The sequence below is a fragment of the Heloderma suspectum genome, chromosome 2 (genome assembly GCF_057233095.1).
Source record: "Heloderma suspectum isolate Gila_16-S chromosome 2, 16-S_ref, whole genome shotgun sequence".
Taxonomy (NCBI): Eukaryota; Metazoa; Chordata; class Lepidosauria; order Squamata; family Helodermatidae; genus Heloderma; species Heloderma suspectum.
The window spans coordinates 362,649,821-362,675,005 of NC_139459.1; the positions used below are offsets into that span (position 1 = coordinate 362,649,821).

The window sequence follows — 25,185 nt, forward strand, 5'->3', positions numbered from 1 at the left end:
CCCTGGCTCAAATCAGACGCAATCAAGTTAAGTTTCGTTTTTGCTGCCTGCTCCTCCACCCCACCCAGATGAGACTTAGCTGTGTTCCTCTTCTTAGAAGTGCTGAAACTGGAGACAGAATAGGAGGAGGGATTTGGGGGCTACTGCCTTCTCCAGAGGGTTTCCTTAAAAATGTCTCGAGTTCAAAACACAGCAGCAAAGGAAGATGCTTTATACAGAGTCTGACGAGTGGGGCCAGGTGTCCTGCGTTACAGAGGAAAGTCCTCTATCTGAAGGGCTGCCAGAGAACCATTCTGTATTTGAAGGAGTCCTCTATTTGAAAGGCTGTCCAGTCCGTGTCTAGTTGAAAGATAAAGAGCCGTAAGGAGGGAGAGCAGCAGGGGCCTTGAAGTCTCCCGTCAACAGTTTGCATCTGAACAACAAACTGAGCAGGCACACAGGTCACCCGGTAACAACCTTCCCCACTCTGGGGACATGAATTGTATTGCTATTTAAAGGTATTTGTTGTTCAGTCGTTAAGTGGTGTCCAACTCTTCATGACCCCATGGACCAGGGGGCTTGCTTCTCAGGAGTCACACAGAGAATTAGGCTACAAAGGACTTGGCATGGGAGTGGAGGGGCAGAGGCTGGGCACAGAATAAAAATAAATAAACTGCAGCCCTTCCCCCATTTGTGTGCATGTATGTGAGAGAGAGAGAATGCCCTGCAAACAGAAAAGAAACTGGAAGAGGGTTCACCAAAGCCCTGAGGGTGAAGGATTTTCCAAGGCCAAGGAGATCCATCCCACCATTTGAGAGTGGGGAATTAAAAGTTCCTCTAAAGTAGAGAGTCAGCATAAGGCCTTTAAACAGTTGCTCCCCTCACTCTTCTAAGCAAAAAAAACCCCCAACAAGAACACCCAATTTACACTCCGGAACAGGCTTACGTACCCAAGGCGACTGGATCCTCTGCCTGCCCTTCTGCCCCTTACCGCTCAATTACTGCTTAGGCTTTCTTGACACAGAGCTTTTCTCCTGCGATTAAGGATGGGTGGATTCCCTACCTGCTGCTCCAGGGGGAGGGATCCACCCGTGGGGGGAGGCGATCAGTCCCTCCCCCCAGAATCCTCTTGGGCCAGCTCAGCTCCGCGGCGATTCCATAAATGGCTGCAATTAGGTTAAACTAAGGGCTTTACAGCCACAAATGGCATCCACTACGCCATTTGTGTCCGGAGATCCCTCAGCCAGCATGGCAGCCATATCGCCAACAATACGGAGCTGGCCGAAGAGGATTCCGGCAGGAGGCGGAGGTAAGAGATCCTTTCAGCCACAGACTCCAGAGGCCAGATTCAATAGAATTCATTGGGGTCCATGTTGGAATTCTCTGCCATTCCTACCTGTGATTGAGATTGCTCCTTCACGGAAGTTTGCAGGCTCTTTACATGACACTGTATCCCTCCTAGCGTCTCCTGCACTAACTGCCCTTTTTCAGTTTTTAAATAGATCTCAGATAATGAGCTGCAGCAAGAGGAGGAGCAAGATCAATGAAATATATGGAAGACTCAGATCCAGGGAGAAGGAGGGGGAAAGGAGAGAGGGGAAAGGAAGCGGGTGAAAAAGGGAGTTGTTGTGATCCCGCATTTAAAACAGGAGAAAGCCCTGTTTTAAATGCAGGATTTTAGGCTGGTATAGAGATGCCCTTAAAATGCGGATGTGTGACCGAAGACCTCTTTTAAGGGCGGGGCTGAACACTCTGAGAAGTGAGCAGGCATGGAGAGAAAAGGGCGTGGGAAGTAATGGGAGTATATTGCATGGTGCTTTCCCTCGTGAAGCAAGAGGGAGACTTTTTAAGGAAAAAGGGGTTTGCTTCTTTGTCTCCTGCCCATGCAGGCAGCTCCTAGCTGCAGGCAGGACTGGGCGTTCCTCTTCCTCAAAGTGGTGGTTTTTAGTACTGGAGACAAAATAGGAGGAGGAAGCTTACTGTCTTCCCAAGAGGTGCCCTTCAGAAATGGCTTGGGGTCCAGACCACCTGCATGGGGAGAGTGAATTTGGACCCTGAAGGAGCAATGGTGGACTCTGAGTGTGGGGAAAAGCCTCTTTTGTGGGCAGTGAGGAGGAGAGCCATTACAGCCTGGGCCTTTTTACCCAGCAGCCCTGTTCTCATCCTTAATCGGTGCATTCTTGGTGGACACTGTTTATCTAGAATGGGGTGTTGAACCTCAGCCGCAGGAGCCAAATCTGGCCCTCCTGGTTTCCCAGATGGCCACACCCTCTTTCCCATGGGCAGATGGTTCCCCCTTCCTCCCTTCCCCAATGATTTGATAATTTCCTGGCTTTTGCGTATTTTCCCCCATTCTAAAAGGTTGAAATTACCCTCCTAAGGACCACTTCTTGGTAACTTTATAAAGTAAAACATGCTGGTATTTTGCCCTGGATTCCTTCCCCGCCCCCAACCACTGGAATGCTTCTCCAAAATTGAATCTGGCTCTTTGGCTGAAAGTGGTTCTGCACCCCTGATCTAGACCAATTTCAATCTGGGATCAAGCCTGGCTTTGAGAAAGAATAATCGTTGGTCGCCCTGGCTTACCTTTATTAGGAAAGGGATAGGGGGAGTATGACCTTGTTGCTTCTCCTCGATGTCCTTTTGATACCATCAACCGTGGCACTCGCCTGGACCATCTCTGTGGGTTGGATGACAGCGAACTTGTTCTTCACTGGTTCCACTCCTACTTATGGGACCACATCCACAGAGTAGCATTGGGTGACTGTCAGCCTTTGGCAGTTGTAGTATGGGGTGCCACAGGGTACAATTCTGTCCCTAATGCTATTCAACATCTGTATGAACCCATTGGGAGTGGCCATTAGATTTGGAGAATGGTGTCATCAGTAGGTTGATGATTCTCAGCTCTATTTCTCTGTAGTATCTGGATCGGGGTGTGTGTGTGTGTGAGTGAGTGAGAGAGAGAGAGAGCACTGAGCCAGTCCATGGGTGCAATCATGGGATGGGATGAGGGCCAGTAAACTGGAACTGAATCCCAGTAAGCTGGAGGCCCTGTGGGGTGAGTGGTTCCTGGGTCCAGGAAATAGGTGAATTGCCTGTTCTGGATGGAGCTGCATTCCCTCTAAAAGGGCAGGTATGTAGTGTGGGAGTACTCCTCGTTCCATCATTGTCACTTGAAGCTCAAGTGGTCACGACAGCTAGGAGTGCCTTTTACCAGCTTTGGCTGGTATGCCAGCTACCGCCATTCCGGTTCAGGAATAGCTTGACTGCAGTTGTACAGGACCTAGTAACGTCAAGGTTGGATTACCGCAATGTGATCTTTGTAGGGCTACCCTTAAGGCTGGTACGGAAGCTGCAGCTAGTGCAGAATCCAGCAACTAGGCTACTCACTGGAGCATCCTACCATAAGCATTTTATACTCGTATTGAAGGAATTGTACCAGCTGCCAACATGCTACCAAACCAGATGCAGGTGTTATTATCAATGTATAAACTCCTAAACAAGTTGGGACCAGCTTACCTGACAAAGTGCTTTCCCCCATATGTCCTGCCCACTTATGCTTGCTCAGTAGTAAAAAATTAACTTTGATAGGCAAGTTGATGAACCAAGCCTGACTCATGTATTGATAGATAGGTTAGGGGCTGGATCCAGATTTAGTCATACTTAAGAACAGACCCATTGAAATCAAGGGGACTTAAGTCCTGACTTATGTTCTAGCCTTCGCTCATATTGGGTTCTGTGTTCATCCAGGCAGTTAAACTCACATCCATTCCACTCCTTCAAATAAATCAGTCTTCAGCTTTATCAATATCAGAACTTGAACAGCAAACAGTAATAAATGCAGGCTTTGGCAGAAGAGTAAAAGCTGCTCCTGAACAATAAGCGTGTGAGTGTGCATTTATGATTCATCCCAATCTACAACAGGGATGAGGAACATGTGGTCTTCCAGATGCTGGTGGACTGCAACTCCCATCAGCCCTCAGCCAGCATAGCCAATGGTGAGGGATGATGGAAGTTGCAGTCCAACGACATCCGGAGGGCCACACATTCCCCATACCTAATCTAGAGAGTAACTTTAGCAAGGCGTGTTGGGTAGCTTTGACGTGCTTCAGGGAGAAAGTCTGAGGTGGCCTTTCTCACGCACAGAAAAAAAGGGTTGAAGGGTCTCTCTGGAGAATGCGGTTGTTGAGAATGTGAAGCGCAGGGCTGCTGTATCAGCATCAAAAAAAGACAACTGCCCCCCTTCACAGTTTAAATTCACCCGGATCTTCTTGAACTGTCCTCTCAAAGACAGATGAGGATAATGGGATTTGTTAGCAGCCTCGTACACATCTTTCCACTTCCCCACAGCCCAGAATCTTTCCTTAGGACTAAAGTAAACATTGCCCTTTCTCCTTACAGACTTTGCAACAACCCCCACGGCCCATTGTTCCTCATGCCCCACAATGATTTCCCAGAAATGTCGGCCTGAAGAAAATTTCTCACATCCGAGCACAACAGAAGACTGGTCAAATCTCCCAGGATTGTTGCACAAATCTTGAGGTATGAATCCCACTTTCATACTTTTACAATCTTCAGACAGGATGAGTTGGGGATAAACTGTGTCTGGATCCAGTGTTATATTGGCTGTTTGGATCCGAGTAAATGAGGAAAGACAAGATCAGCAACTTCATTTGGGAAAGTAACATATCTTGAGCTGGGAGACATCACAGAAATTACAATCCCCCTCTGTGTAATAGGAGTTTCATGTGCTAATTTCTAGGATTAGGATGCTCCTCTCCTTCTTCTAGACTTCCCACATTTCAGCAGGGAGCATGTCTGTAACCTTAGTGAGTGCTGAAATCAGGATAGTCAAGGATGGAAAAAATGGCCTCTTTGTAACCACGACCCAGGTTTTAGTTAGTAGTTCTCTATTAAATACCTACTGAGCCAGGTTGTGTTGACATATAGAGTCCTAAACTTAGGACCAGGTTACCTGAAAGATGTTGTGAACAGCTTTGGGATTTTAAAATTGGGAAGCAGTATATAAATGTTCTAAAATAAATAATAACATTCAATTAATAGAAAACCTGCTGGTTTAAGGTTAGTTGGTGTTAAGGCTATCTCATGTTGGCTCAAGTTCCACAAAGCCAGGAAATTGGAAGCTGATGCCTTAACTGACATGACCCCGATCAGTGATGATGTTGGTGCAATGTCACTAGGGATGTTGGAGAATTCTGCCGCGGACTCAAATGAGGCCAGATTCTTTGGAATCCAGCCTCCAGAATCCACGGTGGAACAGCTCCACTTACCTCCGCATCCGGAAGATTCCCCGCAGAACGGCGCTCCGGCTCCGCGGCGCTGGCAATACAATAATGGCGGCCCAAATCCTATATTCCTTGGAGAAATACAGCCACAAATGACGTAGTGCACATTACGGCCATAAAGCCCTGAGTTTACCCTAATTGCAGCCGTTTACGGCTCCATTTAGGTAAAAACCAGCACTTTACAGCTGCAAGTGGTGTCCACTACGCCATTTGCGGCTGTATTTCTCCAAGGAATACGGTAATGGCGGCCACCATTACCATATCGCCAGTGCCACAGAGCTGGAGTGTGGCTCTATGAAATCCTCCGGACACAGAGCTGCTCCAGAGGATTCCGGAGGGGAGGAAAGGATCACCTCCCCCCCCCCCCTGCGGACACCTTCGCGGAACGGATGGTGAGTAATCTGCCCATCCCTAAATGTCATAAATTGTGCTTGTTTACAACTTACCGCCCCCCCCATGCACCCACACTTTTCCTTGGTCAGCAAAGATGCCCCATGTTGTCCTGCTCCTGTATTTCTTTAGGAAGCATCTAGCGTCACTGCTAGAAGAGGGCTCCCTCTCATTGCTTAACCCATCCTGCCAGCTACCGATATAAGCAACAAACAGGCATGGTCAACTCACAGGAGGTTTTCTCTAGGAAAACAGTAAGGCTCAGATGCTTGGACTTGCTGGACTGCAAGGAGGTCAAATCAGTCCATCCTAAAGGAAATCAACCCTGAGTGCTCGTTGGAAGGGCAGATACTGAAGCTGAAGCTCAAATATTTTGGCCACCTAATGCAAAGAGAAAACTCTCTGGAAAAGACCCTGATGCTGGGAAAGGCTGAAGGCAAAAGGAGAAGGCTAGATAGCATCACCGATGCAATGAATATGAACTTGAGCACGCTCCGGGAGAGAGCGGAGGACAGGAAGGCCTGGCGTGCTCTGGTCCATGGGGTCACGAAGAGTCGGACACGACTGAACGACTGAACAACAACAACAGATGCTTGAAAAGGCAATAAAGGACCAGGACAACATGAAGCATCTTTGCTGGCCCCAGATACCCCATCCTCCCCATCTGGATTTGGGCCTGAAAGACTAAAGAAAAGCCAGGCAGTCCTGAGTGGACTGTGAAGAAGGCTGGAGCAACTACCAGAGGGCAGACTGCAAACTAAGCCCACAGGACCAGCCTGTGAATTAAGTGGGGTGGAGCTTATTAGAGAAATTGGCTTAAAGCTGGATAGGGGGTGGAAGTACAGCTATCACATAGCCAGCAACAGCAACATCTTTGTTGTTGTTGTTTATGAGTGAAAAAGAAAAACATATTTTGCTATATTTATATTTGTAAATAACAGTTAAAATATCTTTGTTTTATGTATATGAACCTCTGGTCTGTTTTGTCCCATGCCTATACCCAGCTACTTAGTAGGGAGAAAGGTTAACATGTAAGTCAGACAGCTCATATTGATATCCAGCGTGGTGTAATGGCCAGAGTGTTGGACTGGGACTCAGAAGAACTGGGTTCTAGTCCCCACTCAGCCATGAAGCTCACTGGGTGACTTTGGGCCAGTCACTGTTGTTGTTGTTGTTCAGTCGTTCAGTCGTGTCCGACTCTTCGTGACCCCCTGGACCATAGCACGCCAGGCCTTCCTGTCCTGCGCACTCTCCCGGAGTGTGCTCAAGTTCATCTTCATTGCATCAGTGATGCTATCTAGCCACCTCATCCTCTGCCGTCCCCTTCTCCTTTTGCCTTCAGTCTTTCCCAGCATCAGGGCCTTTTACAGAGAGTTTTCTCTTCGCATTAGGTGGCCAAAATATTTGAGCTTCAGCTTCAGGATCTATCCTTCCAATGAGCAGTCAGGGTTGATTTCCTTTAGGATTAACTGATTTGACCTCCTTGCAGTCCAGGGGACTCGTAAGAGTCTTCTCCAGCACCACAGTTCGAAAGCATCAATTCTTCGGCGCTCAGCCTTCCTTATAGTCCGGCTCTCGCAGCCATACGTTGCTACTGGGAAAACCATAGCTTTGATTATACGAATCTTTGTCGGCAAGGTGATGTCTCTGCTTCTTACTATGCTGTCTAGGTTTGCCATAGCTTTCCTCCCAAGGAGCAAGCGTAACCTACCTCACAGGGTTGTTGTTGTGAGAATAAAATGGAGAGGAGGAAGATTATGTACATCGCCTTGGGTTCCATAAGGAGGAAAAAAGGCAGGATATAAATGTAATAAATAAATAATATTTTATGGTGGCAGTGGAGCTCGATATGGGATAATGAACAGATGGAGTGAGCCGCCACATAGTTATAGCTACTAGTCCTCAATGAGGTGCCTAGAGGTGGGATAACCCACACCATCATTGTCCTCTCCACATTTGGTGGCAGTGGTGGGATAACCTGAGGTGTTTCCTTCACACCTTGTGTGTCTTATCCCCTTTAGGGCAGCGCAGTTCAGAAAAAACAAACAAAGAGACCTGAAACAGTTTCTCTTCACTACCGCATGAGAAAGCTGGGGAAGGGTGGAAGTCAGGGGAGAACAGGAAATTACATTCCTCTCATATTCCATGTGTTAATTGGTCATAATTACTATTTTTGTAGGAAAAATTAATTGTTGGAAATTAAGGGGAGGCTACACCACTGCCCATTAGAACCTCTTCTAAACTAGAAGTATCACGTGAGGAGCTATCATAAATCAATAATAATCTACCAAATATAGACAACTTGATCCCTCACTATTCTGCTGTTTTTGGATTGGGAAGTCTCAAAGAGTGCATGAGCAGGGTTTCAGGGGGACCATAGCCACACCCCCACCATCTGTGCTTTTAGCGTACCTGAGAAGAGCTTCACACTCATACCAGTGTACACACATGGAGCTCCTCCACACAAGAAGGGATCCTGGCCCAATCAGCTAGTTGGCCACAGTAGGTAACATAATGCTGGAGTAGATGGATCCAGCAGAGCTCTGCCAATGTTTTTAAATAAAAGGACTGTGTTTAAAACCACAGAAAGGAAATACAGATCAGCATGGAACTGCTACCTCATTCTCCTTTTAGTCATTTTGTAATTTACGGTCCCAGAGTCCCCAGAACTGTTGAATTCCAGTGAAACACAACCCAAGCAGCATTCTGGCATCCCTCCCACCCCACCCCACACACATCTCTCCTGTATATTTGGTCCTCTATCGATCCCCAAAATTTACCTTTGTGCAGCTGAAGTCCAGATAACAGGGTCCCTGAGGAAAGAAAGGAACAGAGATTAAATACTCTGTGCTATCATAAATCTTGTAAAAACAACAACAACAAAGAAGTTGGTGTCATTATAGATTCTGTTGTTTCCTTTATTTCAAGTGAAGAATAAATTCTTCACACAATGCAAATACCTGTACACACTGCACTTAGTTCAGTTATGGAATTCACTACCACAAGATGTAGCGATGGCCACCAATTTGGATGGCTTTAAAATGGGGTTAGACAAATTCATGGAGGAGAAGGGTATCAGTGGCTACTAGTCCTGATGGCTATATGTTACGTCCATTATGAGAAGCAATATGCTTATGCACACCAGTTTCTTAAATAAAACACTCATGTCCTGTTGGTGTCCCCCCGTCCCCCGGCACCTGGTTGGACACTGGACTAGGCAGAATGCTAGACTAGGTAGGCCTTTGGCCTGATCCAGCATGGCTATTCTTAAGTAGAAGCTGAAACAAATCTAGGAGAGGTGAAGATCCTCCCCATCCCACCACCCACTCCAAATGTGCTTGCAAATATTCAAAGTTGTTTTAATGTAAATATTTCAACATTCTTCATTATGGCTGCTGTGGGAATTAGAAAACAAAGAATAAAATTATGAAATTTGGCAGGCTGACACTTAACATTTTTGCCTTAATAGTTATTAAAGACAGATCCTAAACCTGGTTATTTGGGGGTGGGGAAATCCCCTCGGGTTTCATGGTTCTTATATGTCACAGGAAGTATGCCAAGAATGGCAGCCTAAGATCTCAATTCAGTTAAAATTAGTTGGGACTACATCCCCTTGAATCCATTACCTAAACTATCAATTTAGTCACAACAAACTTGTTCCTTTGGTTTTGACGGGACTTTTAAAATAAACTTATCTATGTTGGGGGCTAGGTCACCACAAGTATCCTTCAAAAGTAAAATTCAAAACCAGAATTAGAAATTAAGCAAACATTTGTTCAGTACTATTTCATGTCAGGACTGTGTTATTAAGTCTGGTGTACAATCCCAAGTCATTAAAGTCAATGGGAACTTTGCCACTGACTTCATGGGATGTGGATTGCACCATTAATTTACAATGTATTCCCCTCTGTCTCTTCCAGGGCCTCAACCAGGCTTGCTTGCCTCCTTGTTGGCATTAGCCACATTCCAATGTCAAAGATGGTTCTAAAACTCAAACCAAACACTTCTGCAGTGTCCTGAACTTCCCTTCCTCTCATACCTTTAAAAGTCAAATTCTGCCTTGGGCCTAGTTCTACAAATTCCAGGTTTGTGGGTCACTTAGTCATTTCTATCCTTACATATTTCTACTCCACTTGCTGCCGCCACCTACATTCATGGTTCCCACCCACCCCAGGCCAGAGGCAGCTTTTGAAAGGGGTTAGGATGCTTTGGAGGAGAGGTCCTCATGTGAGACAATAGGATCCTCCCATTATCTGCTGGCCAAGACACTGTTCCCTATCGCCCTCCTTGAAACCTAACAACGTGGGAATAGTCAAGCATGTGGGGGAGTTTCTAGGTTGCCAATTCAGGTAGAGCAAGAGTTTCTAATGAATTAATTCATTCTAGTTTACAAAGACAAGTAGGAAAGCCTTCAAAGAAAGAGTTTAAGGCCGTGGTGGGCAACTTTGGGCCTCCAGATGTTTTGGCCTACAACTCCCATCAGCCTTAGCTAGCACAGTCAATGATGAGGGATGATGAGAGCTGTAGGTAAAAACCTCTGGAGGGCCACAATTTGCCCACCCCTGGTTTAAGAGGAAATCATAAGTCTCATGTTATCTCATGTATACATTTTTAAATCTATGTGAGTTTTTAGCTTAGATACCCACATAAATGAGAGGTGGTGTTTCCTCCAGGTATAAACATCTGACAAGCACACATGGGAAAGAGCCATTTTTTAGGGGGCAAAGGGGATAAAAGAGGAGCTTATCCAATCATCTCCTAGAAGGTGGGGGTGGACTGTGAAATCTAAGTTAGAAGGTCCCAATGGGACCTTTGCTCCTAGAGAAGCAATAGTGACCGACTTTGAAATGGTCCTTATGTAAGCTGGAGAAATTTACTAGCATCCAATCTAGTGCTGGCAAAATGTCACTGTTTTGGAGTGAAACAAAGGGGTGGGGACAGAACCAGTTTATGGGGGAGAGAGAGACTTACTTTGGCGGTTGTGGCGGCAATCGCCCCACCCCTTTTAAATACCGCTACCTGTGAGGGGCTTCCTCTCCCTACCCCATTTAAAATCCTCTCCAGGATTTTAAATAAAAGCCAGAGTGGTTGGAGCTCTTGCTCTGCCTACCACCATGTTTCCCCTCTCCCAGCATGATATAGTTGCTAACCTCCAGAAGGGGGGTAAAAGGAGAGGTAGTAGCATTTAAAAGGTGGGGAAAGAGCTGTCACCACTGCAAAGGAAACTGGCTCTCCAGCCACCCATACTGGCAAACTGATTTCGCCCCCCAACCCCTGGCAAATTGGGGAGAGGGGTGCAGTTCAGTGCACCCTTAGCCCAGTCTTGTAGTCAGCGATGTACATTAAGGCAGACAGAATGCAGCCTTCTTAAAACCATACTTTTAAAAGGATAGCGATAAGCTGGAATGAGTTCAAAGGAGGGCAATGAAGATAATCAGGAGTATGGAAAACAAGCCCTATGAGTAAAGTGTGAAGGAACCAGGCACTCCGCAAATACCTGAAGGGCTAATATAGAAGAGGGCAAAGACTTGTTCTCTGCTGCCACAGAGGGCAGGAGCAGATTTAATTTAGCTGAACATTAGGAGAACATAAGAAGAGCCCTGCTGGATCAAACCAAGGGTCCATCTAGCCCAGCATTCTGTTCATGCAGTGGCCAACCAGCTTCCCATGGGAAACCCACAAGCAGGACATGAGGGCAACAGCACCCTCCCGCCCATGTTCCCCAGCAGCTGGTGTACATAGGCATGCTGCCTCTGATACTGGAGATAACATATAGCCATCAGGACTGATAGCCATTGATGGCCATCTCCTCCATGAATTTGTCCAATCCCCTGTTAAAGCCATCCAAATTGGTGGCCATCACTAAAGAGAAGCATCTTAATCAAGGGTCCCCAACCTTTTTGGGTCAGTGGGCACATTTGGAATTCTGAGAGAGTGTCATGGATTCATTTTGGTCTTACAAAATAGCTGCCATGGGAAGGGCTTGCCCATTCTTTAAATGGCTGCCATGGCGGGTATGACTGGACACAAAACACTAATTTCCCAGGAGGCCAATAAATGGGTGAGACTAAAAGAAAAGTAATTTGTCAAAGAACCTAAGTACAAGGCAGAGGTGGGATGTGAGCTCCAAAACAAAAACACTCTTTTAAACCCAAATAAAGATGATCCTGGAGGGCAGTGCTACACTTTGCAGCATACCAGCCTCTCATTAAAAAAAAAGTATTAATAAAAAATCTTAGGAAATTAAATAAAAATCGGGAGGGGCAGGGAGCCTGTTGGATGCCAAGAGAAGTGGCTGCAGGCACACTACTGCCCACAAACACCATGCCGGAGACCCCAGGTCTTAATGGGAATAGCAGTTTGTAATGGAACCAATGACCCAGAGGAGTCGTAATTCAAGGGGAGGCTGGACAGCTGCCTGTTGGGGATGCTCTCGCTCTGGTTTCCTGCATTGTGCAGGGCATTGGACTAGATGGCCTACACGGCCCCCTCTCCTACGTGAAGCGGGTAGCAACCCGAGACAGCTGGCTCTTTCAGCTGGGGCACCCCAGTTATGGAATGCCGTCACTGGTGCCAACGACTTCTTTTAGGCCCCAGGTAAATTCCTTTTTATTTGTTCAGGCTTTGAAAGTACTTCTGTGTACTTGTCAGTATTGTGGACTGCTCTTTTAACTGTTGGTCTCATCTTTTGTTTTTTAAATCTTACAAACTGCCCTGGATTCATTTTTTATGAAGGGTGCTATAAAAATGTTTTCAATAAATAAATAAAATAATGTCTGCAACAACTATGCTTGCTAATTAAAATTGTCAGCCCTCTTTAAAATCAGTTTCTATACCAAGAATACTATCTTCCAAGGATAGATTGAAATTCTCTCCCAGTTCTCACCTTTTACTTCTGCCCTCCTGGGTTGAAAAGTGGCAATTCTGCCATGACCCAAGTGTCAAAACTCTGCCCCCACAGGTGTGCCCAGGCCCTCATGGCTATACCTGACTGAAGGATCCACTTCCCTCAGCATCCCCCCCCCCAAAAAAAACAGTTCAATAGGGTTGACCCTCATATGCCTGATAGGATTGCGCCCTCTGTAGATTACTGTTGGGATAGGCAGCCTCTCCTTCCCCTTATACCTGAAGAAAAACAAATGTTAAGTTTCATTCCAGAATTCTCAAGTAAAACAAAAACAGGAGAAAGAAGGGGGAAAAACATCAGAAATCCTAGAGGCACAGACAAGTCCAGAGAAATAAAGAAGGTTGGAGGAGCTTTGTGGAGACTTTCCCTTACGATGACCCAGTTTGCATGTCATCAACAACCCACAGTTAGTGAACCAAGGGTTGTTGAAAATGAGGCAGGAATGAGTGGGCTGGTTCCTGTGTGCCCGCCCGCTTCTGCTGCAATAAACAACAGAGGGATGCTCTATTCAATCCGAAACTCTGGGTTGTTGGAGGACAAACAACCCAGAGTTTGAACCCATAAGTTCAAAATCTTGGGGATTGTAGGAAATTAAATGGCAGCTCCTAGAACCCCAATGGGTGCTGCCATTTTAATTTGCCACAGCCCCCCAGAGTTGACAATATATCAGGAGAGGAAATAAAAATGGTGACCCAGCACCAGAAAAAAAAAAAAAAACATGGTGTCAGAGGGGACACAGAGTTGACATCAGAGGGGTGTCTGCAGCTGTCTGAGGATGTCAGGTCTTGACATCCAGCCTGGTGCATGTAAATGAGTGTTGGGTTAGTTTGGGGGTGATGCTGCGTGCAACACTAACCAGATGATTTTCCTTTGCTACGGCATCCAAAAGCACTGTGTGGGGATAGCTCTTAAAGGAAAGCCAAACAGAACCAGCAGCTACAAATTTTAAAAGTACCAAATTTGCATTTCCTTTGTTTGCAGATGGAACTTCCTGGATTCCTTTGACGCCTTATGTTTTTCTCCTTGGAGGGGTAAAAGAACATCATGGCAAAGGGGAGACCCACTTGGCCCCATGCATCCGCCAGAGAGACAGCAGCTGCAGAGAGTCTGTTTCACCCCTCCAGGGCCAGCTTTAGGGTGGGTGAGCTGGGAGGGCACCGAACTGAGGGGGGTGCAAAGCTGAGGTGAAGGGGGCTCTAAGCTGACCTGAGGGGGAGCGCCCAAGCTGATCACAGGGGAGGGCACCAAAGGCACTCCTCGCCCAGGGCGCAATTAATCCTAAGGCCAGCCCTGCACCCCTCCTACCAGTTGACTGTCCCCTGGATCTGCGGACTGGCCTCATCCATCAGCCAGAGAACCAAGGACCACTGGGAAGCTGCACTCCCTACCTCCCAGGATAAACATCACAGCAAGGGAGAAACCAACCGAGCCCCCATACATTGGCCAAAGAAGAAACAGCAGCAGGGAACTTGTTTTGCTCTTCCTTTCCCTACTAGAACAAACATCTGTAAGAACTTTGAAACTAAGAACTGCTGCCAGTTTCTCTGTTCCTCCACCCTCCCAGTCCCTTTTTTCCTTTTGTGTCTTTGTGTCATGTCTTTTAGATTATAAACCTGAGGGCAGGGACAGTCTTCTTATTAATCTGTGTAAGCCACTCCGAGAACCTTTCTTGGCTAATGAGCGGGGTAAGAATGCTGAACATAAATAATAAATACATACAAGTGAAATATTGTATCCCTGATTTGACAGAAGTTGTTTTCCCTTCCTCCCCCAGGGGCAAAAATAAAGACAGGAGTTCATATTTCTTTTTCCTTGGGTTTTATTTTATGTGAGAAATGGGATATTTGAGAGTTTTTTGACACTTTAAAATGGTGCTACAAGTGCAAATATTGTCCATAGTGGGTCCCAGAGGAGGAAAATTGGCTCCCAGATGCACAGAAGTTGCCCGCTCTTATCCTACACAAAGGGTTCATTCCAGCCAATCAGATAGGCATGACTTCCTCCAGCATACTTCATTCCACTCTCGCTTTTTCTTATTACTCAACAGACACCAAACATCCCATGGCTACTAAGCGTGCTCGGTCTTCATTGCACTGGTTTGTGGTGTTGGGGCAGGGGTATTGGCCCTTTAATCTACTTTTTAGAGATTTTTCCAGCTTCCTTGAGATTTTCCCAAGCAGGCTGATACCTCCCCCTTGCTTCTCAGTGGCCAATTTTGGCTCCATACTCATCGGCACACACCAGCTGAGTTCATAATTAGCGGGAGTAATCATTGCTTCCGGGAGTGCTTCCAGACTACTGCAAGGGCCAGCCAACCAATCAGCACTGTGCAGAATCTTGATCTGAGAAGGGGGGAAGGGGGGGGGAGTTGTTTCATGATGGACAGATGAGCCAGCCAACCAAGAAGGGCCAGCTGTCCAAATCTGGCTTCTCCAAAATAAAAATGTCTCCCTGAGCCTGGCCCTGGGGAGAATGCTGTATGTGTGTGTCACAACTGTAGCGAGTGCACTTTTGCACTCCTTAGGGAGCGAGCTTGAAGTGGGCTTTTTTGCTGACATAAAAATGGGGGAAAGGGCCTCTAAGCAAAGGAGACTCCTGAGAATGTGAAGATTACAGTTGCTCTATCAGCATCATAAAAGGCCAAGCGCCTCCTGGCATAGTTCAGGGCTGCTCCAATCCTACTTGGGGAAAGGTGAAGGAAATGAGGATGGTTGGAGGCCCACAGGGCTATAGGCAATATAACCCTTTCACTTCACAGACCCTCTCATAACTCCCAGGGCCCAGTTCTTCTCCCACAATGACCTCCCAGAAATGTCTGCCTGCCCTGAATCCCTTTTGCACACTTTAGGGAGCGAGCCTGAGGTGGGCTTTTCTGTCCACATAAAAAACAGGGAGAAGCGTCTCTCCAGCAAAGGAGGCTCCTGAGAATGTGAAGATCAGGGCTGCTGTATCGGCATCATAAAAGGCCAAACGCCTCCCGGCACAGTTCAGGGCCACTCGGATCCTCTGGGGATTCGTATTCAGGGAAAGGCGAAGGAAATGAGGATGGTTGGAGGCCGTGTAAAACTTTCCAAAATGGCCCACGGCCCAGATGCCTTCCTCGGGGCTATAGGCAATAGTGGCCTTTCTCTTCACAGACTGCCTCGTGACTCCCACAGCCCAGTTCTTCTCACTGGCCACCAGGACTTCCCAGAAGTGTCTGCCTGCAGTGAATCCCTCGCATTCCACCACACAATGATTTTGCTTAAATCTCTCAGGGCTGTAAGGCAGAGTTTGATATTTTTCTCCATGTCTCACATCTTTACAATCCTCAGACAGGATGAGTTCAGGATGCGCTGTGTCTGGATCCAGAATTACATTTGCTGTTTGCAGGGATGGAGGGGCGGGGTGGGGGGAGGAGGAAAAGGAGGAAAAAGATAACAGAATCAGCTGAGGCTGACCATCTGAGCCTAAAAACATCCCAGGAATACCATTCCCTCCCAAAATCAATTGGGCCTTGGCATCCTGCATTCAGGATTGAGAGATGCTCCTCTCCTGCTTTCAGACCTCCCCCAGATTTCAACCCAGACCCATCCCTAGCCCTGTTCCCCAGGAATAGTAAAAACTCATGTAGGGGAAAGCAGCAGCATGGCCCTAGTCTACATGCATTCAGTTGAATGTCTCCATCAGCCTTCCCCTGGCCATGCTGGCTAGGGATGGTGGGAGTTGTAGTCCAACACATCTGGAGGTCACCAAGTTGGGAATGGCTGGTCTATGTTAAAAACATAGCACGCAGCTGGTCCGCACAGTTTTTCTTACCTCAATATAAGTGCACAAAGGCCCAATCCAGATCAGAACCACTGTGCACGAGTAGGAGAGGTTTGACCCTTCCTATCCTGCTGCTTCCCTCCCTACCCCGCCCCCCCAGGGTGGGCTAAAAAAGAGAGAGAAAACCTCTATAGGTGTGCCAATGGAGGTTTTATTTTTTTAAAGCCTTCACCCAGCACAGTTCTCATGTCAAGGACGAAGCTGTGTGTATGTTTTAAAATATATGGGAATTGGCACAGAACTACTCCCTCCTTCTTTCATATTACTCATAGACCTGGTTCGCACTACACGCTGGGCTCACCATGGGTTATTTAACACACAATGAGCCGTGGTGCATGTTGGGTGCATGCAGCCGCCATTATTTATTTATATTTCATTTCTATACCACCGAATAGCCGAAGCTCTCTGGGCAGTTCACAAAAATTAAAACCAAAAAGCACACAGTAAATTATGAATATGCATCCCCGCTCAGGGGTTGTGTTTTGTGCGAACCCAGCCATCATAGGTTATTTGGGAGTTAAACAAGCCTTGCATAACCCTCTGTTTGTAGTAGGGATGTGCAAGGGTTGTTTAACCCCCAAATAACCCACAATGCCAGGTTGGCATGACATGCTGCAACCCCCCAGGGGTTGCACATTCAGAATGCCGTCCGCTCACATCAAGCGTACGTCACGGCTCATTGTGGGTTAAATAACCCACGGTGAGCACAGTGTGTTGTGCAAACCGACCCAACGTGGCCTTATTTCCAGTTCAGGAGCCCCCATGTCAGAAATGGTGGACTCCAATGAAATACAAGCAGATACATTTCTGACAAGGCCCAAATCCCTGAAATCTGGTGCTCTGTCAGACCCCACAGTTTACCTTTCTGCAGCTGAAGTCCAGAGATCAGTGTGTCTGGGGAAGGAAAGGAAACAGGGACTAAGGATCACATCCAGTGGTGCAGCTAGATAACTTTAGACCCTGGACTTCATGATCTTATTGGGGGGCCCTTTAGACGGTCATCAGTATTACTTCAGTTGTGAAGCCCAACAGCTAACATTTCTCTTTGCCTCCCACCCCACCCACCATTCCATGCTTCTACATTCCTGTTATGTTAGAGCTTGACAACCCTGATTTTTTAAAATTTATATTTATATTTGTGTGTGTGTGTGTGTACACACACACACACACACACACTGAGCCTCTGCAGTTTTGCATTTAAAACTCACTCAAATCATAGCACCATTGTGACTACCAGTACGAAAAGGGATTTGCTTCTGATTCCCTCATCACCTGTCACTCTCTGGGTGGTCATTTGAGGGACCCCTGAGCAGCAGGGCTGTGGACTTTGACCCCAAGGCCCAGCCCTAGATGCACCACTGATCACATCATCATGCTTATAACAACTCTTGGAACTAACTTTGCCATATTTCAAGTAAAGGATTAAGTAAATTCTAATTTACTATTCCGAGAGAGGTTTCTCTCGCCAGGCCTAGACAGGCTTAGCTTCAGAGATGAAAGCCACCAGTCACCTGGAGACCATTCTCCAGGTAAGCCCAACTACAACACATTGAAGCAGGAAGAGTTATTCACAGGGGCCAGTTTTGATAGCTACGTTTTGGTCACAGTCACATAGAGAGGGCAGCACTGAGAAAGATGCCTCAAAACAGGCTGTGAAGTTACATGCACTAAGGGAGGATTCCCTGAAAAATCAAATTACAGCCTCCAACAACTTCTTTTGGATGCTTTTTCAGTTTCTTCCTCCCAGTTAAAAAATGGGGGACCTGAAACACCAACAGATACAAACAACTGGAGCTTTGCAACAAAATACTGCAGTATGGAGTGCTTGTGGTCCAAGGTTCCAGACACTCCATTCTGTTCTTCATCCCACAGACTATGCTGTCAGTTTTTCCCATTCCGGCTGTCAAAATTTCATGTCACTGCACTGTTATGGGGCTGTTTTTCAGGTCCCCCCCTTAAAGTTTATTTTCTAAAGATGTTTGGGGTTTCAGGAAGTCTTCTGATACCTCAACCACTCCATTATGTTCACTGTCCCCCACTGTCAATCAGCATCACACACCCACTAAACATTCAGTCCTGATAGGCCTGTTTCCAGACTTTTTCTTTATTTGTTTTTTTTGGGGGGGCGGACACAGTCATGCTCAATCGCAATTACATTTAAATCTTTGATTTCTATGAGCAGTACTCAGTTCCATCCCTGAGGACATTTTAAAATGGCTTCACAATGTGAAACAGGAAATGACCTATCCAGACAAAGAGAGGGTTACATCCGCACTTTTTATCTCTATGTATCTCTATATGCCACACCATTCCATTAACTCTCCCAGCCAGTTGTCAGGTTTGTTTTGTTTTTCCTCACTGGGCTTTTGTACATGAGTCAGTTAATCTGCTGCATCTACTTCTAGTTTCGTCACTGAATTGAGAACCAAGCACTACTCAAGGAGCGTTTCCTTTCCTGCTTTTCTGCTACATAACCTCTAGGAGGCACTGTGGTATAGCTAGATAGTGCAAATACACAAGAGGAAATTGTGCTTTCTTTTCCCACCAGAAATAATACTCTGCTTTCCCTGCCCTAAAAAAAACTCACAGAAAGCACTGTTTACAGACAGAAGCAAAGCTGGAGGGTCACAACGTCATTTAAAGAACCTGTAAACAACCAAAAGTAGGTAATGACAAGTGCACAACAAATGCCTTATGGAGAAAAGCTCCCAGCCTGTCAATATTCCATGCTATCAAGTTATCACTGGGGTTGAGGGGATTGCCCTACCTTTTAGGGTTGTGCTGTTGTTTTTGAAAATATTTTTTGCAGCCTTGCAAACCTCAGGATTAACCTGACGTCTACTGATATATCCCTCTCGTGCATGATTGGTACGATGTTGGCCATATTCACGCAAGCACAGGAAAACTTGAAAAGGTATTAGAAGGAATGGTGATGGGTGAGTAGAGATAAAAGGGAAGAATAATATTTTTTAAAACCCTAGAAGATTCTGTGCTACATTTGCAGGAGCAATTTTAAACAGAGCCCTTTCTACAATGAACTCATTTTATCCTCTCAGCTGGAACACTAATACCAGGTTCAGACAATCAGGGAGGAAAACAATACTTTGCAGTATGGATTGTAGAGTGGGTGAAAATGAACTACACTGGTGCTGTGTACCAGGTTTGAACAACATGGCAGCCCGTGACGCAGCGCGGATAATTAGAGTAATCCCAGTCGTGTGACCGGTGGGGGGAACAACCAATAGTGTGTTGTTTCCCCCGCTGATTGTCCAAACTTGCCCTAAGTTTCCTATTTTTCCAACGCTGCCAACATTATAAGGGATCTTTACCACCCACATCTGGACCAATCCAATACAACCATTCTTCTTTGCAAGCATGCTTTATTACCTCTGAACTGCTTCATAACACCCTCCAGGAAGGGATTTATATCAGGGAAGTCCCAGATCCTCCACAACAGCTCTGGAGGGAAAGCCACTGGATCCTCAAATGTCTCATTCTCCTCGCACCTGGAGAAAAGAAACAAACGTTGACCCAATTGGGATGTGAGCAGAGCAGGAGGGAGGTGCCCAATTCTGCTGGGACTTGCAGGACCCAGTCCTGCAAACCCTGGCTGAGTCCCTTCCCACGTTGTTCATGCCCCAATTGGGATGCAAGCAGCATGGGAAGGAGGCACCTAACTCACTTGAGGCTTGCAGGGCCTGATTCAGACACGAGTGGGGCAGAAAGACTCCATCAGGACTTGCAGGAGCTGGACAAGTCGCTTTCTCCATGCCTCTTTCTGCACAGAGAAAGGCATGGGTGGTGCATGATGATATCACGGGAGGGAGAAGGGCTTTGGGGAGGGCCCCCACTCCTGTGACATCATCCAGACTGCCAGCTTGGTCCCAGGAAGCAATCCGGCCCCTGGACCAAAATAGGTTGTCCTTGCCTGGTATATAGCAAGCAGAGAAGAATCTTCAGCAGCACAGGAGGGAGTGATGATCCTTGGTGTGAGAATAGGGGTGTTATAAGTTCAAAACTGTATCACACTTTTCCTCTATGAAACATCAGAGTCCACATCCTCCAGCATTCAGGAAAGCATGAAAGGAGTTTGCCCCCCGCCCCAGGAGCCTGTAGGGCCAAACTCCTTTCATGCTATCCTGACCCTTCCCAGCATCATGAAGTAAGAAGGGAAGCAAGAGGGATCCACTTACCTCCTCAAGGTGCTTCTAATATCCTACAGGGAAAGGAGAGAAAGAAAAGGGAACTGAGCGCCAGCCACAATGTAGAGAAAATGACAAAATGATTTCAGCAGGCAAACTGGAGCCATTTCAGCCCAATGCAGAGCAGTCTACTTTAAAGACTTTAAAACTGTAGCAGATAAATGGGTATTGGTCAAGGACAAGCAGCAAAACATTCTACCTGCAAGATGTGCACAGGAACATTTTCCATGCACACCGAGTCTCCAGCTGTCCTGAAAAGCTGCACATGGGCCTGTTTTTTCTTACATGGAGCCATAAAATGTTATCTCCTAGTCCACACACACACTCACACTTCAGAGATTCAAGCCCCACCCCAACATCCACCATCTTGTCCTGCAGTGCATTCTGCAGCAGGTGTCAGGTTGGCAGTTCCCTCTGCCCAGAACCTGGTGGACCAGGTGCCGAAAGAAATAAGGGATCTGAACTCTCCTGCCACCTATTTAAGGCTCCCTTTAAGTAGCTGAGGTGCATAAGGAAAAAATCTATTGCTGTTCACACTGGGAAAGGGAAGGGGTTAAATAGGTCTTAATGGCCTGGTTCACACATAATGCTAACCCATGGTTTATTTAACCCATGGTTTGTTGCCCTACTAAAGGGTTTGTTTGGCAAACTGTCGAACAAACCGTGGTTTCTTTTCTCAATCCCTCCACCTTCACCTGCTCCTTCCCTGTATCCCAACTGCCTTTATGGCACTGTAGTACCAGCATGTAGATCGGTTGATTTTTTTTTACTGCTCTTGCCCGCCGCCTCTGTAGTCTAGTCAAACAACCCATGAACAATCCACGGTTCTGGGTTCAGACGTACTGACAACTAATGGTTTAAACAACCTAAGTTGACAATTTAAAAGCAAACAATGGGTTCTCTTTCTGACTTGTTCACAGTTAACCAACCATGGTTTGTTAGCATGGCTGCGTTCACACAGCATGACAATGCAGAAAATGACCTATACCATGTGTTAGCATTATGTGCAAACTAGGTCTATGTCTCCAGGTTTTTACAAGAGAAAGCAGTCGAAGTGCATAATCTTGGAAGCCAGATGAACTGAGCCCTTTGGTGTCAGTTTCCTATTTCTGTCTTAGACTAACCGAACATTCTATACATTTCTCTTTTTAACATTTCCTTCTGAGCAATTAGATAAATGTGACATTCTCTTTTATATCAAGGAAATATTTTCACAAACTAGAATACAATAAGAGGAATGCCAGCCATGGCAAAAGATCTCAGCTATGAAACTCTACATAAGAGCAGTCCAGCTGGATAAGATCATTTTGAGAGCAATCCTATAGCCACTAGACATTGTCTAGATGGCCATAGGAATTTCCCTCCAAGCTTGGTTGCCAGAAACTGTGCTCCCCACCCCCACCCCTGCATAGCTCATGCAGAGAGAACCGCACCGCTGCCTCCAACATGGAACATGCAGGGGCGAAAACGGGGCGTTCCTGGGGGCGGGAATGGGAGGAGACCTCAGAAGCTGTTTTAGACAGCTTCCTATATGGTCTCCAGCCACGTTCCCACCCCCTCCCCCTCCCCGAAGCCGCACGTATAAAGCAAACTGCAGGGTGGCTGTAGCACAGAGGGAATCCTCTCCTCTGTGCTGCTTCCGCCCTGCATTGGATAGGCAGTTGCCTCTGACTTCAGGGGAGGTCGGAGGCGCCCATCTATCTCTATAGGATTGTGTCCTTATTCTTTTAACTTGTGAGTGTCCCTGGAAAGTATGTTGAAGGGTGGCATGTAAATTCTTAAAATAAAGAAATAACTGGTAAATATCCATCTGGTCCAGAATCCAGTTTCCAACTATTATGATGGCAAAATCACAACAAGGAAGCTTTTAGTTAATGGCATGTCGCCTTGAAAAAACCCCTCAACACCACTTTGCCAGTTCACACAGGACAGAGTGGTGTTACATTTGTGTTTTGAGAGAATTCTCCACAAATCAGGACTATGAAGAAGGCAAAAGGACACGATATAAAACAGTGAGATGCAACAGATTGACAACAACATTGTCTGGATTCTCCCTAAAAACCGAGTGGATGAAAGATGACAATTCCAGACTAAACAGCTGGTGTGGAAGCAATCCCCCAATTCAGAATAGACCACACTAAGGTGAACACACTATGTTGTTGTTCTTAGATGCTCCTTGACATAACAAACCCAGTTACCAGCACTATGAATTGGGCCTCTCCACGTCTTGTGTAAGTAAAGAAAGCATACAAAAGGTTCAGAAGCAGTATTCCCACGATGAGAGAAACCTTGGCTGTTTTTGCCATCTTACCTGCAGGAGTTCACTCACTGACTGTTGACACTTCTCCTCCATTTCCTGCATTATTCTTTCCAGAGAAGAGAGATCCTCCAAGATTTTGGCGTGGTGCTCATCCCTTTGCCTTCTAATCTCCTTCTCCACCTCTTCCATCTGGGCCAGCAAAAGCTTCTCTTGTTCTTCCAGAAACTGGTGTAGTTCTAGGAAGTGAATCACTGTCTTTTCTCTCTCTGCTTCCACTTGTTCCTGCAACAAGCAGAGGGAAAGAAGTCAGGAACATAATGAGTTTCTGAAGGGTTTAAAGATAGGTGATGAGAATCGCATATGAAGGACACTTCTGCCCTTTTCAAAGAGATTCTATCAACATCAGTCAGGGAAAGAGTTTTCAAAAGACTTGCAAGGGTTAGTATGCCCTTTCACGAGCATTTTATGGGAAGATCGGGTCTTTCCAAATCAAAGAAGTTCTGAGGAACAAGGGTGCCTTGTGATTGGACTCTTCTGCATGTAACATTCATTTCTTTCCAGATATTTCTTCTTGTAGTCATTCAGTTTCAAGCAGTAATGACTCTTACAAGCAGGTCTTGGCTTTCTTTTTCTGTGTCTGCTTTGTGTGCCAGAATTTTCTCTCTCTTTTTCCTCAGTGTCTCCAGGCAGTTACAGATCTGATCCTAAAGAGAGAAAACAACTCCTGTTTGATTCCATTCTAGAGGTTTATTAAGGGTGCAATGCTATGCAGAAAACATGGTTGCTCAGGAAATGCTGAGAGTTGTAGGACTTTTTTCTGTCTAAACATGCATTGCACCCTAAATATATTTAAAATGTCAATGAGAAAGAATCAGAGACAGATAAGATTAAAAAATACCCTTGTTCTCTGCATTCCAGTGGTTGGGGGGGGGGGCAGTGGGGAAAATACCTTTGAGTCTTTATCCCATAAAGTATATAAATAGATTTAAGGTGAAATCCTGCACATGTTTAGATAGAAAAAGGCCCTATAACTGCACGCTTGGCTGGCTGGAGGATGCTGGGAATTGTAGGACTTTTTTCTGTCTAAAAATGCTTAGGAGTACAGCCTGAATAGGCTAACACTCCAAGATGAAGAGAGGAACATTCTCAGACCACTTTCCATTGTCCAAACCCTTCTGTAGTTTAACAGTTCACCTTAACTGGGGTCAAAACATCAGAGCAGGTGAGCCCTTTCCCAGCCACGGGGCTCAAGACTGGAAGCTTTAACCCAGCAACTTCCTTCAAGGAAGTCTCTCAGCTCTCCTGCTGCGGAGCTGAAGTCGGTTCAGTCCCCCGCCCTCAGCAGTTGCTCTCCCCTCCTTTCCTGCCCCGACACCTCACAAAATCTGCCTCAGTCCATGACATGGGGAGCCTTTTCCCCTGTAAAAAGCATATGAAATCAAGGGGGTTTCCAATTCTGACGATTCAACTTTTATCCAGACCCGTCTCTCAGCTCTCCTGCTTTGGGGCTGGAGCCAGTTCAGTCCCCATATCCCCACCCCACCCCACCCTCAGCAGTCACTCCTCCCCCTCCCCTGGGTGATTTGCCATCTGGATTTGTCAGTAGGATGCTTTGAGGGCAAGAACTTTTTGACTTAGAGGTTAGAAAAATTCACAAAAAGAGTGAATCATTCACAGCACATGTCTTCTATACATGCTCCACTGAGCTCAATGAGGCTTCTAAGTAAGCATAGGATCACAGCCTTTCCTGGGAGTAATCTCCATTGAACACAGTGGGACTAACTTGTGAGCAAACATGCATAGGTTTTCTATGGTGCTGAAGGCAAGGGAAATGTTGTAACTAGCATTACAAAAGAAGCAATGGAAATTTTATTTTCATTTGCTACAGAATAGTGAAACGTTCTTTTACAGTGTAATCTTACATATGTCTATTCATAAGTAAGCCCCACTGAGTTCAATGGGACTTATTCCCTGGTAAGTGAATATAGGATCGAAGCCTCAGTAATCCTTTACTATTATTTATATGTGCAGAATGGAGGGAAACTTTAAGACCCAGAATGTTGCCCTGCCAATGTATGTCATTTCTGTTTATGATCTCTGCTGTTCTTGCTAAAGTAGATGAACACAGTTTTTCTGGGATACCATATAGTCATCCAATTAAAGTTAGTAAAACTCCTTCTCTCCTGCAAGAGGTAAATAGCAGTTGAAGAATCTTGGAATACTCATAGAAACAGATTCAGGTTCATTAGAGTTATATCATAAACATCTCTTAAAATGTTACTGGTGTGTGGGGGGGGGCATGCAGACACAGTACTGCAGAAATAAGCATGCAGA

The 25,185-nt window shown here is 46.1% G+C and overlaps 1 protein-coding gene and 1 long non-coding RNA gene across 4 annotated transcripts in view; one reads left to right on the plus strand and one right to left on the minus strand.

Moving 5' to 3' along the window:
- The first annotated feature begins 26 nt into the window (after positions 1 to 26).
- Positions 27 to 15,311, plus strand: LOC146355687 (uncharacterized). Its single transcript, XR_014787242.1, has 3 exons — positions 27 to 1,288; positions 4,381 to 4,521; positions 13,564 to 15,311. It is a non-coding gene; the product is annotated as an uncharacterized LOC146355687 (long non-coding RNA).
- Positions 4,088 to 25,185, minus strand: part of LOC146355688 (zinc finger protein RFP-like) — a 29,423-nt gene continuing 8,325 nt past the window's right edge. Inside the window, exons 2-7 of one of the 3 annotated variants that reach the window (XM_084830994.1) lie at positions 23,460 to 23,555; positions 22,903 to 23,133; positions 20,583 to 20,605; positions 19,777 to 19,895; positions 17,251 to 17,283; positions 4,088 to 4,605 (exon numbers count right to left, since the gene is read on the minus strand). In XM_084830994.1, coding sequence (XP_084687120.1) covers positions 4,088 to 4,605; positions 17,251 to 17,283; positions 19,777 to 19,895; positions 20,583 to 20,605; positions 22,903 to 23,133; positions 23,460 to 23,555 — 1,020 coding nt within the window. Of the gene's footprint in view, positions 4,606 to 14,383; positions 15,945 to 17,250; positions 17,284 to 19,776; positions 19,896 to 20,317; positions 20,413 to 20,582; positions 20,606 to 22,902; positions 23,134 to 23,459; positions 23,556 to 25,185 lie in introns of those variants that run through there. The other 2 variants (XM_084830992.1, XM_084830993.1) reach the window with 2 other exon arrangements.